Genomic DNA, 26,264 nt, shown 5'->3' with positions numbered 1-26,264 from the left:
CAGGTGAGCATTAGAGGGTCCCATACAATAAACCGATATACTCGTACTTCAGATGGGTGGCCAACATATAGATAGATAAACATTAACAGTAACTTGGATAAAGATAGTTCAAAGGACTTGAACACTATGGAAAGACGGGTGTTGGACACAACTGAACGGATTCCAATGCTATGAATCCATTGAGAATGCGAATTTTCTCAAATCATCAGCGCCACAGCTCCCTGTTTCTCCTACTCCTCGTCGTCATCCTCGTCGTCATCCTCGGATTCATCCGAGGATTCATCGCCGCTGCTCCTCAGGTACTCCTTGTGGAACACGACATAGCCCTTGGTGATCAAATCGATGCGGATCTTGTGCACCAGGAGTATTTCACCACCCTTGCTCTTGTGCCGACACTGTTCTTCTAGTTGAAGCCTTCTTTTCTGGATCCAGCCCGGCGGGAACACGCCGGCGGCTTCGACGCCGAGGATGTCGTCGACTGTGGGGGTCTTTAGCAGGACCAACCAGACGCGGATGTCATCATTCGACATCCGTACCATGCCCTTGCCGGCCACAGACGCAGTCTCGGGCTTGGATTCCTTCATGATCCTTTCAATCGCATCCTCTAGCTCCCTTGGGCTCAACGCCTTAGACTCAGGGAAGCCTAGCAGCTCTGCCCTGACTCTCTTCCTCCGCTCGGCGTCTTCTCTTCTGAGGAGGAGATCGGATCGACCGCGGTATGCTCGGCGACGACAGGCAACTTTTGGTTCCCTGTTGCGGGAGCAGGCAGCTTCAGCAGGGGATCCGACCAGTGCGCGAAGACGCACGCTCTCTCCAGCGTGTCCCCGGCATACTTCCTTTTGGTTGTGCGGCGGTTCTCGTCGCCGGTCGCCGCCATAGTTTGGTCGTGTTGGTACGAGGTGCGAAAAAACTGCCCTTCCGCCGTTTGGGTCGTCTAGATCTCTATATATATCCGTACAAAACCAAGCCGATCTATATAGAGTTTGGGTCTGTGAGAGTGTTTTTTTAGTACCTTACGTGAGTCGTAATTGTCTTGTTTGGTTCCGTGTCAATGACCAGTTTGGGTAGAATCCGATTAGTAAAAAGTCTGCTACCTAGGTCGGATCCTAGTAGAGTCGGAAACAAATTTTGTGCTAATATTTTTTTCGGAGTTGCTATGTTTCAGCTAGTAACATAGCTTATGTTTCAGTCATGTGCTCTACCGTTGGATTTTGTTTCTGCCTGAAGGATTCGTGTTTGCTTCTGTTTGTATTTTGTTTAGGCCCATATTGAAACACGCTGATGTAATTCGACTGAGTCGACTGAACCTTAGAGACACCCATATTTTTTTAAAGTTGCAGTGTTGGATTGCTGTTATTTGCCCAAAGAGAGCCCCAAACATTTTGAGAATAGTAGTGCGGGATTTGTTGAGGTCTACATGCCTTTCCCTTGTACACCCTTGTCGCTTCCCCGAGTTACAGGTTGTCGGGGGTTATGGTTTTTTGGGGTTTGGGAGAAATCCTTGTCGACTCGGTCTGCACCGACACGATGATGCCCGCTGGCGCCATCCTTCTTTCTTGAAGGGCGTCAGGTGTACCCCCCGCCCCTCCGTGTATCGGGAGAAATTCTTGGACCAGTCCGGGCAGCAGCATCGTCATAGTCGTATTCCTTCTTGAAGGTGTTGCTTGATACACGGCTATCCGATGGCATATACGTGTGGTGTGACTTTTCTGAAGGGCACAACGGTTGCACGTCATCATCGCTTTTTGTCGATCTGGCTCTATTAGTATTAGTTTCTTTTTCTTTCACTTATTTTTCCTCTTGGGCTTGATTGTGCTGTTTGACCCAGCGGAGATCTCATAGTTGTATCGTGTGGTTTTTGTATTAACTAGCAAGGTGGCCCTCGCAAATGCGAGGGCATCACTGTGGTGCTTGCTTGAATGAAAATCTATGTTAGATGTATCATGTGTAAGGTGTAAAGTCTTTTTAGAGGAATAATTTTGTGAATAGAATAACAAAGAAATCTGTTCATCATGCAATTAACAGAAAATAACTTCTCATATTCTGATAGATAGGACAACTAACTACTGAGGAATTTTTATTGCTCGGTGGGGTATTTTCTTCATCTCATCTGCCATACCCGTTTAAAATACATGAAACTCATCTGAAATATGGTATACTGTAAGTATGCACACGTACCCCAACTCCCAATTGGTGCATTATTTTGTCTACGGATATTTTTTCACAAAATAAAAGTAATTAACAAAAATAGGCAACTTGAACGTATTTTATATACTTCTTTATATTAATAATCAATTTATGGACCGATGGTTAATTTTTTATACAATTTGGAAAGCCCTCCGAGATTGAACTCTTCATAGCCATATCGGATTGTCTTGGTCCGATCGAGTTGAGACCCACCTAAAAAAAATGGGTCAATTATTGACATGATGGTATACAGGCACCAAGTCTTTGATAAGTCAAGGTGCAACCTTCCGCGAAATATGTTAGAAAATATATTTTTGAAACATTGGTATCTCTTTGCATGTTTTCTATACTAATATTCAAAATGTATTTTCTTGTGTCCATATTTTGTATACTCAACCATATAAATACTTATAGGTATACATCAGTGATTGCTCAACTTCATATTGATATTCACTATTTTTGTACTAAATTTAAGTGTATTCATAGTCTATATGCATTCAAATTTGAATAAATTTGTGGCATCTTTTTGTTGATAGAGAAAGTAGTTGAAAGTACCATATATATTTTCCACCACATTCAGTCCAGCTAGCTGCAGGATACGTTACATACCTAGTCAAACATGCCTATGTGCATGATCGATGGTCTAATAACAGCCTAGTGCCCACAAAAATATTAATTATTTAAAGAATATTAGTAACTCCATTATTCGATCGGATCAGTGTAGATATCGACTCACTGTCATATTGATCAATATTTTGAGGTGAAGCGTCGTGTCCGCAACCAACAACGTCAAGCCGACTCAGGGAGGAGCGGCAGCGGCGGCGCGCCGTCGACACGGTCTAGAGGTTGGAAATAAAAGGCTTCTCAAGGATCTTGTTGTAATTTTTGTTTTCCTTAGAGTAAATTGTATTGTGTTCACAGTTTTTTTAATGCCAGTGTCCAATTCGCAAAAAGAAGCGACGTGCCCGCCGTAGTCTGCATGTCCACAATTAAACGCGTGATTATACGCGTCGATCGCTACCTTCTTCTTGTGATGGTAGTGCTCCTTATCAATCCTATTAGCTAGTATTTTTTATGGACGCACTTAGGGTTGTAGGTTTTTTAACGGAGGCTGCCAGCGTGGACCAAGTGAATATGAATTACATCGATGTATTTTGATTTTATGCTGTGAATTTATCCGTGCGATCTTACTTTTCTTGGTACTTAATTTTTTTGATGTGGCCAAATTATAAAGACGTTTATCATGTGGTATATCTCTAACCTTGACGTACTTGTACCAGATTTCCTTATTATTTGCACCTAGCTGGCCGGGTAGAGTCACGTGAAAATACGATTGTTAAGCTCTTGCTCCTATTTTTCTTGTCAAGCTAGCTCTTCGCTGTCTGGCCATCACGTTTTAGCTAGCCAGCATAATATTTTTCTTAACGGACTTGAATATACTGATGTATAGATCCGCTTTGACACGGCAGTGTTTTTTGGCCATGAATAACGATCAGATTGGTTTCGTTTTATGTCTTCCGTGGTCCGGTAGTTTCCATATTTTGATGTTTCCATTATTAGACCATGCCAAACATATTACATGGTGTTTACGTGCCAGAAGTTTACTTTTGTACACATATACTGTTATACGTAACATATTTTATTTTTTAATCTTAGACGTTAATTTTTTTTATCAGCGGTTACCAGTTTTTTAGTACATGTGGATTAACCAGGTGCCTCTAAAAACATCCTCATTTTGCTTTTAGCATATAATAGAAAGAATAGATATAGCAGGAAGAAAGCATGTTGATAAGTGAGGGCTTTGTTAGAGATGTTGGGATGAACCCCCTTTAGCTCTCGGTTAGTAATTAGGAGCCAAGATCAATTTCAGAACGATGATGTTACATCCATTGTCAAATACATAGCGAAAGATCGGACGAAAATCAATTTCACCATCACACGGCTCCAACAAACTGGCACATCCAACAAACCAGGCACAAAGCAAGGACTGCTATACACAAGCACCGACGAACTCATCAAGCGTGTACAGTGCACAGAAAGTAGAACCTTTGCAGTGCCTTGTCTAATACCAAGGCGAGTCAGGGACTGCGGTGATCACGCTCTTGACCTGCATGTACTTGTCCATGGCCATCATCCCCTGGTCCCGGCCGAAGCCGCTCATCTTGTACCCGCCGAAGGGCGCCTCGGGGTCGAAGGCGAAGTAGCAGTTCACCCACACGGTCCCGGCGCGCACCGACCTTGATACCTTGTTGGCGATGTTCAGATCCTTGGTGATGATCCCGGCGGCAAGTCCGTACTTGGTGCAGTTGGCCTTCTCTATCGCCTCATCGACCGTCCTGGAGACACAGAAGGTGGCACTTGGTCAAAGACTCGCAATTCATAATTCCAAAACAAAGGCAATTTTCTTCAAATGACGTTCGTGAAAAGTTTGACGCACTTGAACTTCATGAGGGACATCACAGGGCCAAAGATCTCATCTTGCGCGATCTTCATGTCCTCCTGTAGATAACACATCTTAGAGCCACTGTGCGTTGATGCAGGGAACAACATGATGTGCAGAGCTTGTTTTGTTCAGTAATGGTACAATTTCTGTATTGCGCCATATAGAAGTTACCTTGACATCTGCAAATATGGTAGGCTCAATGTAGTATCCTTTGTCGCCGGTGGGTTTGCCGCCGGTGAGAAGAGTCGCCCCCTCGCTCTTGCCAATATCAATGTACTTTAGGACCCTCTCGAACTGGACCTTGTCAACCTAGACCCAAGGAAAATAACCATCGAATTAAATACTTACCACTTTCTCTCCCGCCATGAACTCGTCTAGTTATTGGTGACAGGGCAGACATGGTTTACCTGGGGACCCATGTTGGTGGTGACATCGAAGGGATCTCCAACTTTCCAGTTCTGTGCTGCCACGACGGCCTTCTTGACGAACTCGTCGTAGATCCCTTCCTGAACATAAACACGAGACCCGGCGACGCAAACCTCTCCCTGGAATTTTACATTCAGATAGCAGCTTACATATGTCAGTCTGCTGCTCAGTGGAATTGCTTACTTTCTGAACATTGGTGATGCTGCGCTCGGTAAAGAAAATGTAATGCTTTTCCTTTTCAAAAAAAAAAAATGTAATGCTTTACCTTGTTGAAGAAGATGGCGAGCCTTGAGAGCTCCACCGCCATGTCCACGTCGGCGTCGTCGAAGATTATCAGCGGACACTTGCCGCCGAGCTCAAGTGAGACCGTCTTCAGGTTGCTCCGTGCAGATGCCTCCATCACGAGGCGGCCGACTTCGCCAGAGCCAGTGAAGGCAACCTGATACGTATGGTAGTATATAATTGTCATCAGGAACTATATCTAGAACCACAAGTCCACAAGACACATGACAGTACGGCACATGTTGTGAGTGAAAATTCTGACCAAATTGCAGGTCAAATGTAGAACTTACGCTGTCGATGTCCATGTGGGAGGCTATGGCGGCGCCGGCGGTCGGGCCGAAACCTGGCACGACGTTGATCACTCCTTCCGGAATACCGGCCTCCTTTGCGAGGTTAGCGTAGAAGAGCGCCGAAAGTGGGGTCTGCTCGGCTGGCTTGACGACGACGGTGCATCCAGCGGCGAGGGCCGGGCTGATCTTGAGAAAGAACATGAGGCTGGGGAAGTTCCACGGGATGATGACGCCGACGACGCCGACGGGCTCCTTGAGGGTGTGCCCCTGGTACTTGCCGGACACGCGCAGGGTCTCGCCGTGGATCTTGTCGGCCGCGCCGGCGTAGTAGCGCAGCATCTGCACCGCGTGCGGGATGTCGATGATCTTGCCCAGCAGCAGCAGCTTCCCGGCGTCGGCGCCGTCCAGCTGCGCCAGCTCCTCGATGTGCTGCTCCACCAGGTCGGCCAGCTTGCTCAAGGCCCTGCCCCTCGCCTGCATGGATGCCGACGGCGTTGTCGGTCAGTTTGTCAGATAATCGAGCATGCGAGCTACACTGGGAGAGGGAGTGAGTTGACTGGGTCAAGGCGTGGCGGATTATACGTACGTATCCTGACATGCGGGGCCACGGGCCATGCTCGAAGGCCTCCCTGGCGGCGGCGACGGCGAGGTCCACGTCTGCTTTGTCCGCCTCCGCGATGTTGGCCAGCACGTCGCCTGTTCGAGGGTCCCTCGTCTCGAAAGTCTTGCCTGTCAAATGGAATCAGCAAAGAGAGCAATATATATCCATAAGTATTCCTTCCCATTTGCTAGTTCTAGGTTGTCCGAGAAGTACTAAGTTCGTTCTAGATCGACTCTATAACTGTTGTACACATAAATATCATACGTGGATCCGCAATTGCACATGTCCCATTACACATAATATTGGGTGACTGAGAGTTAATTTAATTTTAGATTGATCGGGCGTGCTTATTCCTTTATATATTTGCAATCACATCAGCACAAGTACATGTGCATGTCTCATCTAAATAAGTAGTACGGTTAAGCAGCCACGAGTCGTCGACATCGACTGGTAAGTAGCATATGCAACATCACTGCCGCTGTTCCAATAATTCCGTAAGCTACGGGATAACGTGTACAGCTTCTCTCGTCGAATCTGAAAGTCATGGACGTGAGAGAGACAAGTTGCTCAAGTTAGGTCCATCGATAAACAGTTTCTACTTGGCTCTACCGGCTTAATTACATCTCACAATCAATCTTGCACACTTTTTTTTTTTGAAATGGAGGCAAAAGCTTTGCCTCATTCTATTAATTAAGGAGAAGTTTTACAAAGAAACAAGACGGATATTTTACAACACGACTACTCTCGCGGCATCAAAAGACTCACACGTTTTGCCCCCGCGGCAACCCATGGTTTTAGCTCATTTTTGATGTTACCAAAAACCACCGAAGGTGGCGCATGTTTGTGGCGGAAGATCCTAGCATTCCGCTCGTTCCAAACTTCCCAAGAGGTGAGAAGAACAACGGAAGCGAACCCCTTCCGGTTCGGCGTGGACGCTCCGGTCATGAGGCTCCACCAATCTTTAAGAGACATCGCATGCCATGCGTGGAGGTCAATGAAATATAATTTCTGATGTTCCATGCTTGTTTCATGACAATACCTACATGTTTTGTTCACACTTTATATCGTTTTTATGCGTTTTCCGGAACTAACCTATTGACGAGATGCCGAAGGGCCAGTTCTGTTGTTTTCTGCTGTTTTTGGTTTCAGAAATCCTAGAAAGGAAATATTCTCGGAATCGGACGAAATCAACGCCCAACATCCTATTTTGCCCGGAAGCTTCCAGAGCACCGAAGAAGGGCCAGAGGGGAGCCAGGTGACAAGGGATTAACTTGTCAATGCCTACGGGTTATAGGCTAGGGTTTAGTTAGAAGTAGAGGGCAAGTAGATCTCGAAGGTTTCAGCCGAAAAGTACTCGACGATTATGAAAACTAGGGTTTGTGAACAATGATTCGATGATCTCCTCGTCCCTCGACTCCCCCTTTATATAAGAGGTGGAGCCGAGGGTTTCGTTTTGTACAAGTTACAGAGTCCGGGACGGTTTCTAACTCATCCCGCCAGATAATCAAACAACACTTCCTATTACAATTCTACTTTCCTTAGCATATCTTGGGCTCTCGAACCTTCTTATTCTTCGGGTAGTGGGCCTTCATTAAACCCCGGGTACTATCTTTGGCAGGCCCATTTGGGATGCCTATGTCAGTAGCCCCCGAGATTTTGCTTGAATCGTAGAGTCAGGGAAAATCTCCACTATTTATTTTTATTCGACAATTTAACCTTTTCTATATTTCTTTATATAAATTTCTATATTGTACAGGGATATTGGTAGTTGGGGCTAGTTCATCTGACGGATCAGGTACTAGTTAACTGCTCTAGTGGCAATCCGCAAAAACCTACTTCAAGATCACGTCCCCGGACATGATCTCGGGATACCGGTGTAAACTTCGACAGGTGCCGCTTAAGGTCTTACCATTCCGTCGAGTCCCGATCAAATTTATCGAGTACCTAACGCGTCCGTTAGGATTTTTCTTCGTATCTGTTGATACGGATAAAAGTAGCAGAGCGCAGTCTTCGGCGATGCCACGCCCAGCAGAATGGATCTGGGGTCTTACCTTCGCAAATTTGCGGCATTCAGAAATTGATCGCAACTTTAGCGTTCTGAGAATATATTGTCGAGTGCTTTTCCGGCTGTTGGAATGGCACATTTTATCGAGTCAAATATGACTTATATTAATCTCCCGATGGGAGTATATGCAGAGTTAATTATAACTCGAAATATACTCTCTTGCTTTTCTATCTTTCTTTTTTCTTTTTAAATTTCATCGGGCACGCGAACAGCGTTCCCGATGGGAGTAGCCCCCGAGGCTACAGCCAAAAACTTGTGCTTGGTTGTAGGCTCAACATTTTAGTCCACCATGTCGCTATATTGCCATTATTTCCCGATATTCTCTTTTTTCTTTCTTCTTCTTTTATATCTCGGGTGCGCGAACAGCGCTCCCGATGGGAGTAGCCCCCGAGGCTACAACCAAGAACTTGTGCTTGGTTGTAGGCTCCCACAATTTCTATATTTGCCATAGTCGAAATTTTACTTTTATCGAAGTAGCCCCCGAGCATTTGGGCAAAAACTTGTTTCTGACCAAAGGCTCCCGAAGTATTCACATAACTTCTCCTGTCGCCATTCTCCTTTTATTTATCTTGTCGACATATTTTCCTTTGTCAAATTCTCTTCAGCTCTATGAATAATCGAAATTTTACTGCCTTGTGGGTCCATTGTTCCCACCACGTTGACACGTCGTGCAAGTGGGGGACACACGTCCTCCGCTTTTCCTGGCGCACGTTCAGTAACGCCTGTTCCATTTAATCTCCATAAAAATACCTTTTTACCCTCTTATCTACTGGATCTCTTTTCACCACACGATTTCTTCATCCGACGGTTCATTACTTCTCCCGAAGCCTATATAAACCTTTCTTCAACCTCCGTCCAGTCCTTCGCTTGCGCCGCACATCTGCTCCCCTCTGCGAAAACTCCCCTGCGCTCATCTCTTTCTGATCTTCTGTGCACAGGAACATTGCTTCTTCAGTGCCGTTTGATGCCACCACGCACGCGCCTCACTCGCCATAGCACTCCCGAATCCACGATGGCTGCTGAAGATCTTGAGTGGGAGAGATCTAAAATCTCCAACCAGGATGTCAACCTGATTAAAAGGCTTGGCCTCATGAAGAAGGAAGACGCCATCCGCTTTCCCAGCGAAGAAAGCTACCCCAACCCTCCAATGGAGTACCGGGTTAGTTTCGTTGATCATCTCATCCGCGGCCTTTCTACCCCAATCCACGATTTCCTCCGCGGTCTTCTCTTTGTCTATGGGATTCAGCTGCACCACGTGACCCCCAATTCCATCCTTCATATTTCTATTTTTATCACGCTTTGCGAATGCTTCCTTGGAGTCGCTCCTAATTGGGCTCTTTGGAAGCGCATTTTCTTCCTTCGCCGCAATGGCGCTCACAACGCCACCTACAACATAGGTGGTGTAGTTATCGTAGTCCGAACCGACGTCGATTATTTCGACGTCAAATTTCCCGACTCTGTCCAAGGATGGCGCAAAAGGTGGCTCTATATACACGAAGAAAGTGCCAATTCCGTGGAACACAACATAGTTCCTTTCGACGTAAACGCAAAATTCAACGCCGCTACTCCCGGGATGCCGAAGCTTCCGAAGAAGAGAAGAAGGCGACGGAAGCTCTTATGTCTCGTATTCATCAGCTCCAAAATACTCGAGGCAAAGAGTTATCTCGGTGTCCAAATCACTGCCTATTTTCTTAGGATTAGAGTGCAGCCTCTTCGAGGCTCGCAAAAATCCCCTTTGGACGTATTCTGGTGTCAATGACGCCAATAGGCTCTCCAATGATCTTTCTGTGAAGGACTTGGAGAAGCTTATTCGAAGAATTACCTCGCTGAGCAAGAGGGATCCTATTCCTTCCTCTTGTCGCGTGGAGCCATACAACTCCACCAATCCTCTCCCCGAGGTATTTTGTCTTCTCGAATTTTTATTTTGTTCCGAATTTTCCCTGCATCTCATTGTATTGATATTTCTCTACTTTTCCTTTTGCCGCTATTTTCCTGCAGAATCATCCTACTATGGCTTCCCTTCCTCCTCTTCCTGAGGATGGAGAAGTCGAAGAAATGGGCATTGTCACTGACGACAATCAAGAAGCTCCATCCTTTGTGAATGATCCCGTGGATTCTCGAAAATCTGCGGGATCTTCCGAAGACACTACGTCGGTCCAATCTCCTCCTCCCGCCGTTTCTCCACAGAAGAAAAGGAAGAGGAGTAATGCCGAAGATTCCGGCACATCCAAAGCCGAAGAAGTTGTTCCTTCTCATCCGAAGGCAGCTTATGATCCTTATATTGAATCCCTCGTCAGCTCGTAAGTTACCTTGATTTCCCCTTATTTCTGTAGTCGAAGTTTTTCCTTGTCTTGCTTTTTATGCTATTTGATCCTCACTCGCAGTGATGACGAGGAAGAAGTACCAACTCGTGACGTAGCTCCTCGGACGAGCACGTCACATACTTTAGTTATTTCGGAGAAGCCCGTTGAAGGAGAAGAATCGTCGCCTCCTCAACAAAATGTTGATACATCTACTCCTCCTTCGAGCCCCCTTGTCCCTTCACCAAAAAGGGCAAGGGTTGAAATGATCATCGAGCCTCCCCCTCAATTGAGCAGCTCTTCGTCGCAACTCTTGGATGATGTAAGTTTGTCGATGTCTATATTTCCTCTATTTTGCTTTTTTAGACCCTTACTTTTTTTTTAATGCCGATGTTTTTTCCTTCGTTCTTCTTCTTTGACAGCCTATGATCAAAGATCTTATCCGCATCGGGTCCCAATTTATTGGGTACCGCGAGTATGCCAGCAGAGCCGAAGGTAATAACCTTTATATTTACCGTTCTTCCTGACTTTTGCTCCTTTTTATTTGTCGCGATTTTTTGATCTTTCTTTCCCCTTTTTTATCTTGATAGAGAAACTTGCAGAGGCCAACAAGCGTGCCGACGCACTTGCTCACAAACTAGAGCAAAGTGAGGCAGCTCGCGAGAAAGCCGAACTTGTCGCTAGCGAAGCTAAAGCCGAGGCTGATGATGCCAAAGCAAAGGCTGCTAGTGTCGAGGAACCTGAGAAAAGGCTTAAAGATGCTCGAATCTGCTTTAGACGAGCGGAAAGCTGCACAAGCTGCTCGTGAGCAAGGGATCCTCAAGCGTCTGAAGTCGCAAAGTCGACGTACTCTGAGTAATATCATCAATCCCTTCTATTTTATTGTACTTCCTGTTTCTTGGTTTTTGACTAATGTTTTGTCTCGTGTGGCAGCCCAAACAGACCAGGATTTTGATCTGGATAACCCCGTCAATGACCCTCTCCTCGACGCACTTTCTCTTCTGGAGTTTCATGGGCGCGAAATTCGTGAAGGCGTGGCAAATGCCAGTGCAGGTTTGTCGGCGTTGTTCCCCTACTTCTTCCCGAAGAAAGAGGAAACTTCGACTTTCCTTGCCCTTGCCAAGCTTTTCAATTCATCGGAAGATCTTGGACTGAAGATGCGTCAGGAAAATATGAAGGTTGCTGTCGAAAATATCGTTGCCCTAGTTGCCGACAGCCAACGGACGCTTGATTGGATGAAGGTTGGCGACACCGATCGGATAGAGCGATCGAGATGGAGGTCGCTGATTAAGGCAGCCAAGCCCAACATGAAGAAGATCTTGGCGTATCTCGGGATCAAGCCAGCTTCGACTCCTAGCTCCTCGAGGCCGGAGGTCTAGTTGCATGCCTCCTTGTTTTTTCTTTTTCTGTTTCTTTTGCTCTTGTCGCCATTTTAGCCTTGGCGACAATTACTCTCTTAGTCCCCCTGGAAAACTTTCTTTTGTAATGTCTGTGTAAATTTTCTAGCAAGTAATGAAATTCCTCTTCGTGCTTTTCATTGATCCTGGGCCTTTCTTTTCCAGTTAATATTTGATAATTACTCGACCACTCCTTGTTCTGCCGTCTGCTTCACCTGCATCTTCCTTCTCGAAGAAAGTACTAGTCGACCATAATCCCCTCGAGAGTTCATCAAGCGGACATTTGTCGGAAGATTTGCAAGAACTTCGACAACAACTTCAATCTATGAAGAAACAAACTTTGGCCATGATGGAACAATCTCGGAAAGCATCTGAACGAGAACAACTTGCTCTTCAACAAGCCCAAGAAGCTATGGCTGCTAAGGATGCTGCTGTCTTAGAAGCGAAGGGAGCCACAACCCGAGAAAATAGTATGCTTGAGCTAATGCTGGAAGCTAGCACAGATATGTTAGGTACGTTTTTGCGATCTTAAGATGCCTTCTCTTTATTTTGCTGTGCCTTTCTTCCAATTTCTTGCCCTGTCGCTTTAACAGGCTCAGTTCTTGATTCTGCTGCCGAAGATCAGAGAGTGAATGAGAGAACAAATCTTCTTGTCAATCTTTCCCTTAATCATGGTTGTTTGTTCTCGGGCCACTCCCGAACGAACCCAACAAATTGTTAGGTTCCAAGATCGTGCTTGCCAAGTGCGCGACTTTCTCAATTTTTGCACGGCGACATTAACCCTTGTCTATAGGAATTTATTTCCTCGAAACGAGGTTCCAAAGACTCTTCCTGAATTGTTAGAGGTATTCAGAGATGCTCCCCGCATTCATAACTTTGTGCGGGCTCAACTCTCTGCTGGAGCGAGATTCGCCATGATTATGATAAACATCTGTTATCCAAAGTTAGACCTGACGAAGATTGTTGCTGGTTGCTCGGCCAAGAAAACGCGTCGGAAAAATGATATTGACTCAATCGATGCTATGGTAGCTCCCGTGGCCGAATCGATGATAGATGAACTTCTTCGGATGGACTCGAGTTCTTTATCAAGGGTTCTTATGCTGAACATAAGACAACCAGAGGCTTGTCCGTAGATAGTATCTTAGGATTTAACTGATTTGTATTATATTGGAAACCTTGTATCTCACTCTTTTTTGATTTCTTCTTCTTTTTATTTCCGAAGGAATTTATTGTATATTGCCGAAGCCTTCTATATTGTTGAAGCCCCCGAGCCTAACTGGGTGAAGGTTGTACTATTTTTTCCTCCTTGAAATCTATCTTTTCTGTTGTAATAAGACATCCTTGTTTTTCCCTTGAATGGATTGCCAATCTTCGAGTATCTTTGATGTCGAAGTTCTATATTTATATTGCGAGGTTCTTAGACCAAAGCACTTAAGATTTTTGATGTGTACACTATATTTATGATTGCTGGCTTCCAATTTTTATATTTGGCGAGGTATTAATGTACCAAGGCGAAATATTTCAGTGAATCTATATTGTATGTATTTTGAGACTTAGGCGTTGAGCCCCGGAGCGTGTCGAAAAATGAGAAGTATATCTCCACTATCTTTATTATATTGCAGCACCATGAGCCCGCCTCATTAAAAACCTTTCCCGGCCCCACTCGGTGCCCCGAAAAAGGAAAAGAGTGCGTCTGAAAACTTGTGGGCGTTTCAGTACATTGAAGTTTTACAAGGACTATATTTTAGCTCTAGGCGTAGAACCGCCTGAGTTGCGCCACGTTCCAGGGGTTTTGCTCCTCCACCCCTGTCTTCTTGTCCTTTATCCCGTATGCTCCTCCTCCGATTACTTCGTGACGATATAGGGACCAAGCCATGGTGACTCGAGTTTTTCATGACTTTTTTGCGTGAGCCGAAGAACTAAGTCTCCCACTTGAAAGGATCTTGGCCGCAAACGTCGACCTGTGGTAATTCTTCAAGTTCCGTTGATATTTGGTGACCCTTGATAATACTTCGTCTCGAGCTTCGTCGAGTGCGTCTACGTCGTCTTCCAATGCTGTCCTTGAAGCTTCTTCATCATACTGCCGTGACTCTCGGGGAGTCGTGCTCTATTTCTATTGGTAGTACTGCCTCCGCGCCATGGACCAGAAAAAACGGGGTTTCTTGTGTCGCTGTATTTGGTGTTGTTCGGATGCTCCACAACACACTTGGTAGTTCTTCAGGACATGTATGTCGAGCTTTTTCTAGTGGTCCCAACAGACGTTTCTTGATGCCGTTGCAGATAATGTCATTGGCTTTCTCGACCTGCCCGTTGGTTTGAGGATGTGCAACTGACGCAAAGTGCAGCTTGATACCCACTTCTTTGCAGTAATCTTTGAATTCGTTGGATGTAAAGTTGCTGCCATTGTCCGTGACGATGCTATGAGGCACTCCAAATCTGAAGACGAGGCCTTTTATGAATTTTACTGCGGATGCTCCATCTCGGCGAATTTATCGGCTTCGCTTCTATCCACTTTGTAAATTTGTCGACGCCTACTAGCATGTATTCCTTTCCTCCTGGCCATGATTTGTGTAACTTGCCTACCATATCGAGTCCCCATTGTGCAAAGGGCCACGACAAAGGTATTGGTGCTAGTTCTCGCTGCTCGGAGAGTGAGGTTTTGCGGCGAACCTTTTACACGCATCGCAAGTCCTTACTATTTCTTTGGCGTCCTCGATTGCTCGTCAACCAGGCAGAATCCTGCCCGAAAAACCTTGGCTGCGATGGCTCGACTACTTGCGTGGTGGCCGCATATTCCTTCGTGTACATCCTTCGAATTATTCTTCCTTCTTTCGAGTGTTACACACCTTGCGGAACGCCCGAAATACTTCGCTTGTAGCAGCTTCTCCTTTGATCACCGTGAAAGCTTTAGACCGTCGAATTACTCGCCTTGCTTCAACTGGATCGTCGGGTATTTCTTTCCTGAGGATGTATGATATATATGCTTGCATCCAAGGAACTTGTACCATCATTACAAGCTCTTGTTCCTCTTCATCCTCCGTGGTTTCTGTGAGGGGTGTCGAATTTTTTTCTTTTTTCTGCACCTTTTTTGGCTTTGTAGATCTCTCCGATATTTCTTCCCAAAATACTCCTGGCGGGACTGGGAGGCACTGCGACCCGATGTTTGCGAGGACGTCGGCTTCATCGTTGCTTAATCTACTGATGTGGTTTACCCGCATCCATCGAATAACTTCTCGAGTTCATTGTATACCTCCTTGTATGCTATCATGCTATCATTGACTGCATCACATTGGTTCATAACTTGCTGGGCCACCAACTGTGAGGCGCCAAAGATTTTTAGTCTAGTTGCGCCGCATGCTTTCGCCATCTTCATCCCGTGTATGAGGGCTTCATATTCTGCTTCATTGTTAGATGCATTAGGGAACGTCATCCGAAGGATATACTTCAATTTGTCGCCTTCAGGTGATATAAGTATTACTCCTGCACCAGCTCCTTCTACTCTCTTGGATCCGTCAAAATTCATGGTCCAGGTTCTCGACAGTGTCTGGGGTCCCGTGTTTTGCAGCTCCATCCACTCGCGATGAAGTCCGGCAAAACTTGCGACTTGATTGCTTTTCTTTTTTCATACGTGATGTCCCGAGGGGAAAGTTCTATTCCCCAAAGGGAGACACGACCCGTAGCTTCTGGATTGTTCAATATATTTGACAAAGGAGCCTCATTGACCACTATGATCGGGTGTGCCGAAAAATAGTGGCGCAATTTTCGTGCTGTTGTGAACACTCCATATGCTAGCTTCTGGTACTGAGGGTACCTTTGTTTTGACGGCGATAAAACTTCGCTGACGAAGTAAACTGGCCTCTGTACTCCGTGGAGTTTTCCTTCTTCTTCTCTTTCGACAACCAGCGCCGTGCTCACCACTTGGGGTGTTGCTGCGATATATAACAGGAGAGGTTCTTTTTCCTTCGGTGCCACCAAGATTGGTGGTGTCGAGATTTTGCGCTTCAAATCTTCGAAGGCTCTGTCGGCTTCTTCGTTCCATTGGAATTTGTCTCCTTGTTTTATCAAAGCGTAGAATGGTAACGCTTTTTCTCCTAGCCTGGCGACGAATCTGCTTAAAGCTGCAACTCGCCCAGTTAGCTGTTGTATCTCTTTCAACTTTGTTGGCTTTCTCATTGTTACGATAGCTTGTATTTTATCGGGATTTGCTTCAATCCCTCTTGCTGAGACTAGAAATCCCAAGAGTTCTCCTGCTGGGACGCCAAAGGAACACTTCGTCGGGTTCAACTTCAGGCAGAATTTGTTGAGGTTGTCGAACGTTTCCTTGAGGTCCTCGATCAGTGTTGTTCCTTCTTTTGATGTTATGACGACGTCGTCGATGTATACTTGCACGTTTTTCCCAATCTGTGTCGCCAAGCACTTCTGCATCATCCTCTGATATGTTGCTCCCGCGTTTTTTAGGCCAAAGGGCATTGTTCTGTAACAAAACACGCCATAAGGTGTAATGAACGCAGTCTTTACTTCATCTTCTTCTTTCAACCTGATCTCGGTTATAACCGTAATACGCGTCCAGGAAGGAAAGACGTTCGCATCCAGCCGTGGAGTCGATAATTTGATCGATCCTCGGGAGGGGAAAGTGATCCTTTGGACAATGTTTGTTGAGACACGTAAAGTCGACGCACATGCGAAGGACCTTAGTGTTTTTCTTTGGCACCATCACGGGATTTGCTACCCATGTGGCTTCTGTGAATATCTCTTTGATAAAACCAGCTTCTTGTAGTCGATTGATTTCTGATAGCATAGCTTTGCGGTTTGGTTCCGAAAAACGCCGCAAAGGTTGTTTGATTGGTCTCGCTAATGGATCCAAATTTAGGTGGTGCTCGGCAAGTTCCCTGGGTACTCCTGGCATGTCAGCTGGACACCATGCAAAGATTTTCCAGTTCTCACGGAGGAACTCGACGAGCGCGCTTTCCTATGCGATATCCATGTTGTTTGCAATAGATGTCGTCTTTTTCGGGTCTGTCGGGTGAGTCTGCACCTCCTTAGAATTTTTCTCTGTATTGAAAGTTGATTCTTTATTTGGCCTTCCAACGTCGGGCAATACGTCGTAATCAGTCATACTTTTCGACGCCAAATACTCAGCTTGCATCCCGAAAGTTTCTGATAACCGATGGAAATCCTTGTCGCACCTGTCGGCCAAGGCGAAGCTTCCTTTAACTGTGATTGGCCCCTTTGGTCCAGGCAATCTCCACAACAAGTATGTATAGTGTGGTACTGCCATAAACCTAGCGTATGCTGGTCGTCCTAACAAAGCGTGGTATTGCGACGGAAAATCCACGACTTCAAATTCCAGCTTCTCAATTCTATAATTCTCTCGAGTTCCAAACTGAACGTCGAGATTTATCTTCCCCAATGGATAACTTGGTTTCTCCGGTGTGATGCCGTGGAACCTTGTGTCTGTTGGTTTCAAGTTTGCTAAGGATATGTTCATCTTCCTCAATGTATCTACGTACATGAGGTTTAAGCTGCTGCCACCATCTATGAATACTCGAGAAACATCAAATCCCGCAATAACTGCTGGCAGAATAAGTGCTGACCGCCTCGGTCGAGGAACTTGTTGCGGATGGTCCGCTATGGTGAAGCCGATGTCTTGCCCTGACCAATTGAGGTACTCAACTGTTGGTGGAGGCATTTTCTCTGCCATGAACATCTGTCTCGAGATCACTTTTTGAGTTCTATTGGACGGCCTTCCCTTCTGAATCATCGACACCGCTCCATTTGAGTTAGGATCGACATAAGGTGGTGGTGGTGGTGCTGCTGCTATTCTGAGCTGGTGCCGGTTGTCGTCCGTAATCGCGGGAGGTGGTGGCAAGTGAACCTCGCTCCTGGGCTCCCGAGGATTTCTCTGTGCTGCTCGAGCATGAGCGTTCTCTGCATATCTGAACATTGCTCTGAAAATTTCGACAGTCTTTCTGCAGGTGCCCTGACTGTCTTTTTCCGTTGTTGTCGATGAAAAAATGCATCTGACACGGTCCGTTCATCATCTCTTCGGGAGACATGAAAGGCCTCTGTGGCCTTGGCCCGTTGTTTTGCCTATTTTGTCGAAATTCGTCTATGTTGTCACTTCGTTGCTCATTGCTTTTCTGGTAATCATCTCGATTATTTCCTCCTGCGCTGGCTCGGAAACCAGCCGAAATTTGCCCTGGGGCGTCGTAGTTCGGTATCGCCGAGGAAATCGTCGCCTCGATTGATAATTTCGACCACGGTCCTCCTCCGGCGACCTATGCCGTTTATTGTGGACAGCGTCTTCTCCATCCGCCCATCTCGTTTGCTATCTCCATCAACGCGGATACCTGTCTTTGGATTGGTCCTTCCCAAGTCCTCGACAAAATCTCCACGCCTAATTCCCGCGACAAACGCATCTATTGCTCTCTCGTCAGATATATTTTCTGCAGAGTTTTTTATGATGTTCCACCTTTGGATGTATTTTCTCATTGACTCATCTGGCTTTTGTCGACATGCCCTCAGCTCTTCTAACGACGCAGGTTTTTTGCACGTGGACCTGAAGTTTTTGACGAATACATCCTCGAAACTTTCCCAGCTGTCGATAGATCCTGGTGGAAGCTTCTTGATCCAAGATCGTGCGGCTCCGCTTAAGTGCACCTGAATACTTTGCATGGCTGTTGCCCTAGTTCCTCCAGTTAACTTCACCGTCTCGAGGTAATCAACTAGCCAATCCTCTGGATCTTGCAAGCCGTCGAATTTTTTGAAGTGATCAGGCAACTTAAATCCCGAAGGGACTCGAGTTTTTCGTACTCTCCTTGACAAGGGATTAACTTGTCAATGCCTACGGGTTATAGGCTAGGGTTTAGTTAGAAGTAGAGGGCAAGTAGATCTCGAAGGTTTCAGCCGAAAAGTACTCGACGATTATGAAAACTAGGGTTTGTGAACAATGATTCGATGATCTCCTCGTCCCTCGACTCCCCTTTATATAAGAGGTGGAGCCGAGGGTTTCGTTTTGTACAAGTTACGAGTCCGGGACGGTTTCTAACTCATCCCGCCGGATAATCAAACAACACTTCCTATTACAATTCTACTTTCCTTAGCATATCTTGGGCTCTCGAACCTTCTTATTCTTCGGGTAGTGGGCCTTCATTAAACCCCGGGTACTATCTTTGGCAGGCCCATTTGGGATGCCTATGTCACCAGGGGGCCCCACCCCACAGGGCGGCGCGGCCAAGGGGGGGTGCCCCCCTAGTGTGTGGGCCCCCCGTGGCCCCTCCGACTCCGCCTCTCCGCCTATTTAGTCGTCCCTGACCTAAATCCTCGACCACGCTCGACGAAACCAGAGAAAACCTTCCAGAGCCTCCGCCATCGCGAAGCCAAGATCTGGGGGACAGGAGTCTCTGTTCCGGCACGCCTCCGGGACGGGGAAGTGCCCCCGGAAGGCTCCTCCATCGACACCACCGACATCTCCATCAACGTTGCTGTCTCCCATGAGGAGGGAGTAGTTCTCCATCGAGGCTCGGGGCTGTACCAGTAGCTATGTGGTTAATCTCTCTCCTATGTGCTTCAATACAATAATCTCATGAGCTGCCTTACATGATTGCGATTCATATGATGATGCTTGTAATCTAGATGTCATTGTGCTAGTCAAGTGGATTTTACTTATGTGATCTCCCGGAGACTCCTTGTCCCACGTGTGTAAAGGTGACAAGTGTGTGCACCGTGTGGGTCTCTTAGGCTATATTTCACAGTAATACTTATTCACCGTTATGAATGGCATAGTGAAGTGCTTATTTATATCTCTTTATGATTGCAATGTGTTTTGTATCACAATATATCTCGTGTGCTACTCTAGTGATGTTATTAAAGTAGTTTATTCCTCCCGCACGGTGGTGACAAGTGTGTGCATCGTGTAGTACTTGGCGTAGGCTATGATTGTGATCTCTTGTAGATTATGAAGTTAACTATTGCTATGATAGTATTGATGTGATCTATTCCTCCTTTCGTAGTGTGAAGGTGACAAGTGTGCATGCTATGTTAGTACTTGGTTTGGTTATGTTGATCTCGTCATGCACTCTAAGGTTATTTAAATATGAACATTGAATATTGTGGAGCTTGTTAACTCCGGCATTGAGGGTTCGTGTAATCCTACACGTTAGTGGTGTTCATCATCCAACAAGAGGGTGTAGAGTCTAGCATCTATCTATTTATTCTGTTATGTGATCAATGTTGAGAGTGTCCACTAGTGAAAGTATGATCCCTAGGCCTTGTTCCTAAATATCGCTATCGCTGTTTGTTTATCGTTTTACCGCATCTATACTGCCTGCAATATTACCACCATCAATCACACACCAGTCCGGACAGCAAAGCACTTTTCTGGTGCCGTTGCTACTGCTCACATTTATTCATACCACCTGTATTTCACTATCTCTTCGCCGAACTAGTGCACCTATTAGGTGTGTTGGGGACACAAGAGACTTCTTGCTTTGTGGTTGCAGGGTTGCATGAGAGGGATATCTTTGACCTCTTCCTCCATGAGTTCGATAAACCTTGGGTGATCCACTTAAGGGAAACTTGCTGCTGTTCTACAAACCTCTGCTCTTGGAGGCCCAACACTGTCTACAAGAATAGAAGCACCCGTAGACATCACTAATCACGAATGGTAGTGCATAGCGCACATGTAGTTCATGACACACATCAGGAGGGTAGTTCATGGCACAACACAACATGGGGTAGTTCATGGCACATGCACAACACATGAGAATGCTTCTCTTCTTCTTAAGATCCTGGTCTGGCCTCTATCAGCCCACATAGCGTCCGCCCATTCCCGCCTCTTGTTCTTCCATACCGTGTTATCGGTGGTAGCAACATCATGGCCAACATTGACCTCATCAGGCTGGACCTCATCCTCATCCGGGAAGAACGAATCAACACCCCAGCCTAAGATCCAGTTGTGCAGAATGCAACAAGCGAACACTAGCTTTACCTTGGTGGAGAAGGTGTGGAAAGGCTTTTGGTCAAGGATCTTAAATTTGTTCTTCAGAGCTGCAAATGCCCTCTTGACGGTGACCCTGGGGCTAGAGTGCCTGAGATTGAAGAGTTCCTTAGTATTCTTGGGGTAGAACCTTGGAGAGAACTCATTGAGGTGGTACCTTGTGGACCTGAAGGACAGGAGAAACCAGGGCAGCAAGCATAGCCGACATCAGCTAGGTAGAACTTACCCTGAGGGACCTTCAGGCCAGCTACTCTCTCCAAGCTTTTAGCCAGAATAGTAGCATCATGGGCTGATCCTTCCCACCCAACAAGCAGATATGTGAACCTCGTATCGAAGTTCACAGTGGCATGCAAGTTCTGGCTGGTGCAGTGCTTTCTCCCTCTGTAAGCACGAGACTCGCTTCTTGGCACTCTCGCTGCAATATGGGTACCATCAATGGCACCAACACAATCCTGACATGGCCATGAACATATGTGATGATCAGAAACTTCTCCAATAGTGTACATGAACATTAGCACTCTAAAATAGCGCACAAAAGTGTAAATCAGTTGTACAAGGTGTTGGTCACCTTGAAATATGGATACCGGCGGTGACTTTCAGCGATCTTCGTGGGGGTGGCCGAAGATACAGGCTTGATCATCTCTCCTCTCAGTTCTCCAATAGCATATAGCACTTCCTTGAAGTACCTAGAAACTGTCTCAGTCGATCTCCTCCATGTGCCTTGGATGACTCGAAATCGTTGGTTCTGCCCGACGACATGAAGGAACATAGCAAATTGCTCTTCGATACAGGTGTGGATGTTGTCCCTAAGCAACCCCTTCCTCTTAATGTGTTGACGAGTTGGTCGAAGACAACTTTTTTCATCCTCAGCATGTTCACAACTTCCATATCACCATTGTTGGAGATGTAGTTCAGGTTGTTAATCCTCTCTCTACCGTGGACATACATTGGTGCATATGTCATGTTAGGCCTAGTGTGGCGATGAGTGGCTCTCGCGTGTAGACAGAACACCAATGCTTGAATCACAGCTGCAAATGCACCCGCTTGAACAAATATCTTCTGCAGGTCGGCCTAGAAATTTTGATGTGGCTAAATCAGGAGCTATATTGGCACGAATCTAGGCTAAATCGACATGTTTGTAAGTTAAATCAGTAAGAGGAGAGGCGGGAGTAGGTTGGTCGAGCTTACAGTCTTTTTGGAAGGCGGCCGCATCTTGGCGGAGACGGAGTCAAAGGGGATGGAGGCAGGGACAGGTCGCCGCTCGCGGATGCCAGGAACTCGGAAACATGCTGGACAACTCGTCGAAGAGGTTGCGGGAGACGGTCCCGGAGATCTCCGCCGCAGATCTAGCTTGCCGCCGCCACCGCAGATCTAGATCACCGCCGCCACCGCCATCGCCTTCTTCGCAAAAGGGGATCTCATTTTCGCTGGGGGTGATCGACTATCGTAGGCGGTGAGGCTACTTTGCGCGTCGAAACGGGTGCTCCCGCCTTTTCCACCGTGTTTCCCATGCGCACGATTCCGGCTGATTTGCGCTCGCCAACGTTTGTTCCCAGGAAAACGACCGAATCGAACGTTCCCGGCGGCTACCTTTTGAACCGCTTTAAATTTCGTGCGATGCAATATTTTCATGCGACTCAGGCAACCAATCGTCCGATTTTTGACCCACTGAAAACGAAAAACGATCGTTCCGAGCAACCAAACACGCTCTTAGAGTAGAGCCCAAACGGCTGACGGCATGAGATATATATTACCTGGCCTGACCTTAACTGATACGGTCATGTCAAACTTCAGCAGTGTTTGAAAACTGCGCTCGAGTCAAGTCAATCTTGCCGAGCGAAGTCCAGCAACGTTAGACATACAGATTTGACAGCTTCATCATCTGCGCTCAGTTTTCCTTGCTCAAGTCCCGAATCTCCTGACGAAACAAAGCACGCCGTCATGCATGCCGTTGGTCAAGCACCCACCCACCCGTTGCTTCTGCTCCGTCACTATATAATCATACAGTACATAAAACACATCGACTCCATGCGCACATATCAGACACTCCAGATCTAAGCTATAGCCGGCCTGCCGCATATCGCTAAGCTAGAACGACTCTGGCTTATTAGGTAGCTCTGGTTTAGAGCTACGATGACAGCACTGAAGGTATGCATGCTGCTGTTCACGGCTTTCTTCTTCGCAGGGCACATCGAGCTGTCCGCGGCCTTGAAGGTCCGCGGGGTGTGGGGTGATATGCGCGAAGGCCGTCGATCAGGAGATCGCGTGTTCGCTCATGTTCGCGGCGCTGTTCGACACCTTGTGCGTGCACTCGTGCCTTCGGTGGATGGCATCGTGGATGGTCTGAAACAAAACAAGCTTCTTCTTACTTAACGATCATGGTTCCGACTTTCTAGCTATGTAGTGACTTTTTTTTTCTTTCTTTCGAGAATGATGTAACATTTGTCTGTGGTCACGTTCGATCTGTCAACTTGATATGAGTTATTCACAGGTTATTTTTCTTGTTTCAGAAAAAAATGTTGACACTTGGCATTGGCAAGTAATACTATTCGGACATTACAACTAGCTCTTCTAGGCACAGTGATTGTAGTTTGTATATTCCAGCTTTTCACCTTGAATTCGTACTGGCAATCTTGTTGATATAACCACACACCAACAAAAGTGCAAGCAACAAGTTTTATTGTACTGACAATCTTATTGATTAAATTGTTAGTTAAAGTTTTGACACGGAATACTTAGCAACAAGCATAAGGTTTGTTTGGCATTAATTTTTAGTTCTACGTGCTATGATACGGTATCTACCTATAATACTATGATTTTTTTTCCATCGTTAATTGATGTGATACATCAGATTTTTTCATATATGTAATGGATACTAGGTATGATACCCCTGTTGTGGATAGTCTAATATCATCAAGTCGGACTCATGTATAATCTTAATAAAAGTATCCTACTATAATAAATACCCCCTCCGTTTTTATATATAAGGCCACTATCAAAAATACATTTTGCTAATATGTAAGGTCACTACTACCTCCTTTAGGCTAGCCATAGTGCTAGTATCATAGCAAGTATCATGCACATTGGTACCACAAAAATGCTGATGTGGCAGCTAATTAAAGAGGAGAGATGAGTTTAGAGTAACATAGGTAGATACTGTATCATAGTGCATGTCACGAGAAAAGTTAATGCAAAACAAATCTTGTGCACAAATTTGCATTGAGATTCTAAAAAGCAATAAATATAGCATGACTATGATACTACTTTATAACCACTATAGAGATAGTATCATACACAAGTATCATATGCATGATACTACTATATGATATTTACCACTATGACCAGCCTTAGGGATTATAAGGCTGACACGAACTTTTAGGTTCTTAATTTAATCACCATATTATGAATTGTATAATATAAAAATTATGGGAACGGTGTTTTGACGAATGGGATCCTATGCTCCTTCTATTTTGAAATATAGGGTTGACAAATGGGTTGCTTTCCAGGAGATATAGGGGGTTTTCCAGAAAACCTGCTGGAGAAAGGGCTGCGCGTTAGGCAACAAAAAGTTGTAGGGGCTTGGATGCAAATTGCCCAGATCTGGATCTGAGAAACGGTTTCTCACCGTGGACAAGCTAGCTGCAGAGAATGATAGGTGGGGTTGACGTGATGACATGGCAATGACGTGGCGGTCGACATGGCAACCATGCGTGCGGGACGGTGACCGCCGACGGGACGGCGAGGATGCGCGCGGGCGTTCTCGGGCTTCCCAGGAAGTGCGTTTGTGCTCTTCAGATGCGCCTCGTCGGTGCGGACGTGGAGGAGGTGGCATCGTCGTCAGGAGATCACCGGAGAGGCGTCGGCGACGATGTCTTGCGACGGCGGTGGTCGGCATCAACATCGACAGAGAGAAATAGGAAGCAACGGAGACGGAGAGCATGTCCAGGAGGTGCGTTGGCTAACCCCGAAGCTAAACGTGCATACGCCGGTGACGGAGAAGGTCGACGGTCGCCGGAATCAAAGAAAAACTTCGCCGGAGACGGAGAAGGGAACAGCGATTTGTGCTTGATTTCGAGCCTCACGGTTGGATTCCGTGGATGAGGAGGGTGCTGGAGTCAAGGCGGTGCTCGAGGAGGTCTTGGTTTCAACTTGGTTTTTTCCGTTGCAACTGCGGTTGCAACTAGTGTCGTCACAACTAAGTTATTTCCAGTTGCATGTGAGATTGCAACTGGGTTTTCTGTTGCAAATGTGATCAACTGGAATTTTTTATTCTCTTTTTATTTATTTATCATCTTGATGCTGGAGTAACTTTTACCTTATTAAGAAATAAATCATGAAACTAGATCCATAGCACATCATTTCTACAAGTTAAAATGCAAAAAATATCTTGCATATATGTAGACGTTGCATGCAGTATTATGTAAGGCTCGCAATCAAAAAATATGGGTCTACATGTACTATACATTCCCGCCACGAATTCAACTGGCTGGCTAAGCAAACCATAACACTGAGAAGCAGATCACGGAAACAGCTAACGGGCGTCGCTCTTTTTCTTGCTTGCTCGCGCGACTGTAGCAAGTAGATGACGGATTGAATGCTAGCTGACATCAGCTGAACTAAACTAGTTTTCAGTCAGGTGAGCATTAGAGGGTCCCATACAATAAACCGATATACTCGTACTTCAGATGGGTGGCCAACATAGATAGATAAACATTAACAGTAACTTGGATAAAGATAGTTCAAAGGACTTGAACACTATGGAAAGACGGGTGTTGGACACAACTGAACGGATTTCAATGCTATGAATCCATTGAGAATTCGAATTTTCTCAAATCATCATCGCCACAGCTCCCTGTTTCTCCTACTCCTCGTCGTCATCCTCGGATTCATCCGAGGATTCATCGCCGCTGCTCCTCAGGTACTCCTTGTGGAACACGACATAGCCCTTGGTGATCAAATCGATGCGGATCTTGTGCACCAGGAGTATTTCACCGCCCTTGCTCTTGTGCCGACACTGTTCTTCTAGTTGAAGCCTTCTTTTCTGGATCCAGCCCGGCGGGAACACGCCGGCGGCTTCGACGCCGAGGATGTCGTCGACTGTGGGGGTCTTTAGCTTCGACGCCGAGGATGTCGTCGACTGTGGGGGTCATCATTCGACATCCGTACCATGCCCTTGCCGGCCACAGACGCAGTCTCGGGCTTGGATTCCTTCATGATCCTTTCAATCGCATCCTCTAGCTCCCTTGGGCTCAACGTGTCGTTGCCTAATCGACGG

At 46.1% G+C, this 26,264-nt stretch overlaps 1 protein-coding gene across 1 annotated transcript in view; it reads right to left on the bottom strand.

Moving 5' to 3' along the window:
* Positions 1 to 4,051: 4,051 nt before the first annotated feature.
* Positions 4,052 to 26,264, bottom strand: part of LOC124660474 (aldehyde dehydrogenase family 2 member C4-like) — a 36,479-nt gene continuing 14,266 nt past the window's right edge. Inside the window, exons 2-8 of the mRNA XM_047198290.1 lie at positions 6,215 to 6,357; positions 5,629 to 6,102; positions 5,322 to 5,495; positions 5,038 to 5,175; positions 4,802 to 4,939; positions 4,625 to 4,686; positions 4,052 to 4,523 (exon numbers count right to left, since the gene is read on the bottom strand). Coding sequence (XP_047054246.1) covers positions 4,250 to 4,523; positions 4,625 to 4,686; positions 4,802 to 4,939; positions 5,038 to 5,175; positions 5,322 to 5,495; positions 5,629 to 6,102; positions 6,215 to 6,357 — 1,403 coding nt within the window. The 3' untranslated portion in view covers positions 4,052 to 4,249. The remainder of the gene's footprint in view (positions 4,524 to 4,624; positions 4,687 to 4,801; positions 4,940 to 5,037; positions 5,176 to 5,321; positions 5,496 to 5,628; positions 6,103 to 6,214; positions 6,358 to 26,264) is intronic.

Source organism: Lolium rigidum, chromosome 6 (assembly GCF_022539505.1).
Source record: "Lolium rigidum isolate FL_2022 chromosome 6, APGP_CSIRO_Lrig_0.1, whole genome shotgun sequence".
NCBI classification, from domain to species: domain Eukaryota; kingdom Viridiplantae; phylum Streptophyta; class Magnoliopsida; order Poales; family Poaceae; genus Lolium; species Lolium rigidum.
The sequence above is the reverse complement of the archived record's forward strand: the minus strand, read 5'-3'. Positions and strand labels throughout refer to the sequence as shown.